This window comes from Nomascus leucogenys, chromosome 10 (genome assembly GCF_006542625.1).
Source record: "Nomascus leucogenys isolate Asia chromosome 10, Asia_NLE_v1, whole genome shotgun sequence".
NCBI classification, from domain to species: domain Eukaryota; kingdom Metazoa; phylum Chordata; class Mammalia; order Primates; family Hylobatidae; genus Nomascus; species Nomascus leucogenys.
This window is the reverse complement of record NC_044390.1, coordinates 62,425,337-62,431,473: the sequence shown is the minus strand read 5'-3', so window position 1 is coordinate 62,431,473 and position 6,137 is coordinate 62,425,337. Positions and strand designations below refer to the sequence as shown.

At 48.1% G+C, this 6,137-nt stretch overlaps 1 protein-coding gene across 2 annotated transcripts in view; it reads left to right on the top strand.

Moving 5' to 3' along the window:
* Positions 1-228: 228 nt before the first annotated feature.
* The window catches only part of LIG1 (DNA ligase 1), a 57,283-nt gene continuing 51,374 nt past the window's right edge, over positions 229-6,137 (top strand). For both annotated transcript variants that reach the window (XR_004032022.1, XM_030820957.1), the window contains exons 1-2: positions 229-351; positions 4,800-4,873. Coding sequence is in view for 1 of the 2 variants with exons in the window: in XM_030820957.1 (XP_030676817.1) it covers positions 4,857-4,873 (17 nt within the window). In the remaining variant the exon portion in view is untranslated. The remainder of the gene's footprint in view (positions 352-4,799; positions 4,874-6,137) is intronic.

Here is a 6,137-nt window from a genome sequence, read left to right as displayed (position 1 = left end):
CTGCCAGTCACTCCTCAGACCCTCAGCCACACCCGCTCATCCAGGGCGAGGGAAAACTCGGGCATTTTCCCAGCGTGCTCTGCAGGAGGGCTCGCCCCACTTCACCCCTTTTCCCGCCCTCCTCCCATTCGGGAGACTACGACTCCCAGTGTCCTCCTCGCGACGGCGGCGGTGCGGACGGTGCCCAGGTCCCGCCCCTAGGCTCTGCCCCGCCCCCGCCCGCAGACGTCTGCGCGCGAATGCCGTGGCGCGAACTTGGGACTGCGGAGGCGCGCCCGGCGGATCTGAGTGTGTTGCCCGGGCAGCGGCGCGCGGGACCAACGCGAGGCAAGTGGGGCCGTCCGCAAGCAGGTGGGAGACGAAGGGCGGCGGGTGCGCCGAATGCTCGGGGCCTATGCTTCGCCATGTCGGGGTGTCCGCAGAGGAGCGGGCGTGGGGACGCTGAGGCTGCCGAGAGCGCGGTGGAGAGGGAAGAGCGCGGGCTGCGGGCCGCCGGAGGGTGCAGAGAGGTGTCCCCCAGGGGGAGAAGGGCCAGTCAGAGAGTAGAAGAGAAACAGAAACAGTTGGACAGGGCCTCTGAGAAGAGGCCTTGAGGGGCGAGTTCACCTGAAAGGGGGAGGGGCCAAATGGAGTTGAGGGGCGGGGCCGGGGGAAAAATTGTGTGTGGGCGGGGCCAGCTGGAAATCGGAAGGCCCCCCCGAGGGGGCGGGGCTATCTGGGATGGGGAGGGGCTGAAGGGAGCTGAGGGGCGGGGCCGGGGAAAATATTGCGTGTGGGCGGGGCCACCTGGAAAGGGGAGGTGCCGAGGGGCGGGGCAGGTTGGGAACCAGAAGTGCTGAGGGGGCAGGGCCACCTGGGGGGCTAGAAGGTAAATCGCGGGCAGCAGCATCACCTGGAAGCAGTGGGCCCTACTGGAGGGTGGTGTCAGGGAGAGGTCAGTGGTAAGGTCCAGGTCTAGGTAAAGGGCTCGTAAAAGATGGAGAATCATCTGAATGGGGAGAAGTCTGGCCTAATGTATGCTTGATAAAGGGGTGGAGCTTACCTCTTATTTTTACTTTTTATTTTGAAATAATTATAGATTCAAGGAAGTCGTGAAAATATTATATCCATCTTCCCCTAATGGTGACATCTTATGTAGTCCCAATATCGAAACCAGGAAATTGACATCAGTACAGTTAACTAGATTACAGACCTTGTTCAGTTTTCACCAGTTTGTGTGTGTGTGAGTGTGATTGTGCATCTGTGTGCCCATGCAGTTTGATCCCTTGTATAGATTTGTGTAACCCCCATCATAAATATTATACAGAACAGTTCCCTCTCCACATAAGAACTCCTCCCCAGGCTCCTGGCAACCATTAATGTGTTCACCATCTCTAGTTTTGTCATTTGGAGATTGTTATGTAAATGGAATCATATATTATTAGGATGTTACCTTTTTTCTACTCTGCACAATGACCTGGAGGTCCACCCAAGTTGTTGCTTGTATCAGTCCTTCGTTTCTTTTTATCACTGAGTACTGTTTCATCCTCACTTGATATTTTTCTGTCATTATTTCTTCATTTTGGTAACCGCTTTATTGAGATATAATTCACAAACCATACAGTTTGTCCATTTAAAGTGTACAAGTCAGTGGTTTTCAGTGTATGCACTGAGTTGTGCAGTTATTACCGTAATCGATTTTAGGATATTTTTATCATCCCCCAAAAAAACTCCTATACCTTTTATCCATCATTCATTTAATTTTAACCCTGAACAATATTCTACCATATGGTATTCCAGTAATTAGGGAACCAGTTCCCTAAGGGTAGACATTCCACCAGTTTCCAGTCTTTTCTCTTTACAGTTAGTGCTGCAACAGCCAACTTTGTGCCTCACTTGGTCCACCTGTGAGGGTCTCTGTGGGCCAAATACACAGAAGTGGGGTTGCCGTTCTGATAGAGACGCCAAGTGGTCCTGCAGAGGCATCAACCAGTTTGTTCCCCCCAACTCAGTAATACACAGAGTTGAGAAGCCAGCCTTGAGTACCATGGTAAGGAGGAAGGAACGTGGGCTTTGGAGCCAGCCACACTGGGGTTTGAAGCCTTGCCTGAACCCCAGCTATGTCCCCCTGTCCTCAGTACCTTCATCTGTAAAGTGGGGATGATCTCACCTGTCTTGGAGGGCTGACTTGAGGATTGAGGGTATTTGAGAATGTGATCAGCCTGTCAGGCATAGAGTAGGCTTTCAGTAAACGCTTATTTCTTTCCCCTTCCCTTGCAACTCAGTCTGGTGGTTAAGAGGTGAGCTGTAGAGCAGGCCGACCTGGGGTGGAACATACTACAGATGCAGGTTAAGTTCCTTTAAAAACCTCTCTGTGCCTTAGTTTCTGTAACAGAGTTGTTGTGGAGAGTCAGTATAATTGAGAATGTAAAGTACCTAGGCAGGTGAGCACTCAGTAGGGATTGTAATAGTTTTCTCCTTTGCCCTCAGGATTTTGGTGGCTAAGTCCCTAACCTGCTTTCTTTGTGAACTGTTTGGTTGAAGCATTGCTTACTTCCTGCTCCCCAGCTGGCGCTGAGAAACTCTGTTTGGAAATTGCTGAGTTTTTTTTGTTTTTTTTTTTTTGAGATGGAGTCTCACTTTGTCACCCAGGCTGGAGTCCAGTGGTACAGTCTCAGCTCACTGCAACCTCCACCTCCTGGGATCAAGTGATTCTCCTGCCTCAGCCTCCCGAGTAGTTGGGATTACAGGCACGCACCACCATGCCTGGCTAAGTTTTTGCATTTTTAGTAGAGATGGGGTTTCACCGTGCTGGCCAGGCTGGTCTCGAACTCCTGACCTCGTGATCCGCCTGCCTCAGCCTTCCAAAGTGCTGGGATTCCAGGCATGAGCCACAGCGCCGGCCTACTGAGTTTTTTGATTCCAAAATTGAGTTTGAGTTTCTGGTGCCAGCATGTGGCGGCCGAGGCTGTAGAGAGGAGTGGAGACTTAGAGGCGTGTGGTGCGGGACAGAGAGGACTGATTCCAGAAAATGAAAGGGGACCCAATGGGTCGAAGAAGATTTCTGTGCAAAGGAAGGGAAAGTCAAAGAAAACCATTCCTGTTGCCCACACTACATTATTATATTCCTGTTGCTCAGCCTTGTCTGAGCTGGTCTCAACTCAAGCAATCCACGCAGAGATCCTGCTAGTACTTTAAAAAAAAATATATTCATAGTGGAAGGAAATATAATGTAAATAATTATAATTACATAATTATAATGTGTAATTTATTTTCTTCCATTATAAAAAAGATATAGGAAATTTATAATTTTTTATATGTTTAATATTTGTAATGGAAGGAAAGGCTCAGTTCCAATTAGAAGTTTACAAGAATAAAGTCGTAATTTCTTTCCTGTCAAATTTCATAGACCACTTGAGTTCTGCTCTTGGACTCCTGGGTTCTGTGGACCCCAGATTAAGAACCCTTTCTTTTCTTTTTCTCTTTTTTCTTTTTCTTTCTTTCTTTTTTTTTTTTTTGAGGCAGAGTGTTACTCTGTTGCCCAGGCTAGAGTGCAGTGGCTTGATCTCACTGCAACCTCCGCTTCCTGGGTTCAAGTGATTCTCCTGCCTCAGCCTCCCCACTAGCTGAGATTACAGATGCCCACTACCACACCTGGCTAATTTTTGTATTTTTAGTAGAGATGAGGTTTCACCATATTGGCCAGGCTGGTCTTGAACTCCTGACCTCAGGTGATCCACCCGCTTCAGCCTCCCAAAATGCTGGGATTATGGGCAGCAGCCACCACGCCTGGCCTAGGAACCCTTTCATTAGAGTTACTCTAAACCGTGGAAGCCCCAGTGACTGTTATTGATTTCATTAAATAATAGACTTTTTAAAAAAATATTTAATTTTTTAATTAAATACTGCCTGCAAAAGCATGTGTATTAAAAAATCTCCCTCCAGTGGCTGTCCCTCCTGAGGCGACAGCATCACCAGTTTTTTGTCTTCCGACAGAGATGTTCTGTACATATACAAGATATGTGGATACATTTATAGTCTTTTTGTTTTTGTTTTTTGAGATGGAGTTTCACTCGTGTCCGGGCTGGAGTGCAGTAGCACAATCTTGGGTCACTGCAGCCTCTGCCTCCCGGGTTCAAGCAATTCTCCTGCCTCAGCCTCCAGAGTAGCTGGGAATACAGGCATGCACCACCGCACCTGGCTAATTTTTGTATTTTTAGTAGAGACAGGGTTTTGCCATGTTAGCCAGGCTGGTCTTGAACTCCTAACCTCAAGTGATCCACCCACCTCGGCCTCCCAAAGTGTTGGAATGACAGGCGTGAGCTACTGCGCCTGGCCTGTAGCCTTTCTCTTTTACACAGTACAGTAGCACACTCTGATATTCTGCCCTTTGTTTGAAATAACAGCATACCTTAGAAATTGCCCAACAGCTAATTTATGTAGACCAGCGGGTACAATTTAATAAGCTTCCACAGTTGTTTTAGGGAATTATGTCATCACCTTAAAACAATTTTTCACTAACCTTTAAACTTAACTCCAAAAAAACGCATTTCAGTTCCTCAGTCTGTTCTTCATATTAGATGAAAAACAGTCTTCTTATGGTAAAGGAGGCTTCTTATCTTTATCTCTGATTTGGAACTTTTATTCTTCACCAGTAAATCTCACTAGCAAATTATTTTGGTTCATAAAAACAGGATTTCTTCTTGAAGGGGAAATTCATGTTTCTGGTTTTTTTTTTTTCTTTCTGAAAGAAAGGGTTTTATGTGTTTGGATCTCTGCACAACCAATCACCTCAACAAGTGTTTGGATTTCTGTTCCAGGAGCAGCTAACAGACGAAGAAAAGAGCTGGACAGGAAGGGAGAATTCTGACGCCAACATGCAGCGAAGTATCATGTGAGGACCCTCCCTTGCCCCTGAGTCTTTCATTCTCCAAGTCCTCTGTTTCTTTCTCTAAATCTGTACTAAAAAAAAAAAAAAAACTCTTACATTAGATTTTGAGTTGGAATTTCCAGGAGTCGAGTAGTATGGAAGATGAGCCGTAGGATATGGAAGACAGTGTATTGAACAACACTTTTTAGTTGCAAGGAACAGAAACCCTAACCCAGTGGTTCTCAGTCAGCAGCAGTTTTGCTCCCCAGGGAACATCTGGCAGCGTCTGGAGATTTTTTTTTTTTTTTTTGAGTTGGAGTCTTGCTCTGTCACCCAGGCTGGAGTACAGTGGCGCAATCTCGGCTCACTGCAACCTCCGCCTCCTAAGTTCAAGTGATTCTCCTACCTCAGCCTCCTGAGTACCTGGGATTACAGGCATGTGCCACCACGCCTGGCTAATTTTTGTATTTTTAGTAGAGACGGGGTTTCACCATGTTGGTCAGGCTGGTCTCGAACTCCTGACCTTGTGGTCCGCCCACCTCGGCCTCCCAAAGCACTGGGATTCCAGGTGTGAGCCACCGCACCCGGCCAGTGTCTGGAGATATTTTTGGTTGTTACAACCTAGGGACACAGGGTTTGCCATTGGCATCTAGTGGCTAAAAGCCAGGCATGCTGCTAAACAACCTTCAGTTCTTAGGACAGCCCCCCCACAACACAGAACCATCAGGCCCAACATGTCAGTAGTGTCTAGGTTGAGAAACCTCGTGTTAATGCAGTCTGGCTTCAGGAAGACAAGAAAGGGTGTGACTTGACTTATGTCATTGAAACCTGCTGGAGTAAACAGCCTCAGGCTTGGTTCTATCCAGTTGCCAAAACTTTCTCCCTGGGAATCTGTCTCTCTCCATCGTTCAGCTCTGCTGTCCTTGAGGTTGTCCTCCCCCTCAGGCGGGCTCTCCCCTGGTTAGCAGTCCCCGTGGATAGAGGGTGTTAGAGCCCAGTTCCACTGGCCCAGCTTGGGCCACATACCTATCCCTGAACCAGCCACAGGGATGCAGCCTGGGTCATGTGTCCACTCCCGGTCACGAGCAAAAGGGCCAGCCCACTCAAATCGTGTGTGCTGAGAGAATGTGGGGTAAGAAGCATCCCAAGAGGAAAATGGAGGGGCTGTTACCAGGAGGAAAAAATGGATGGTAGAGAGACCCAGACATGGGCATCCATCCTGGAAACCTGGGTGATAGTGGCTTACACAATGCTGGGTTCCGTTTTCCTCCTGTGATGAGGAATCTGG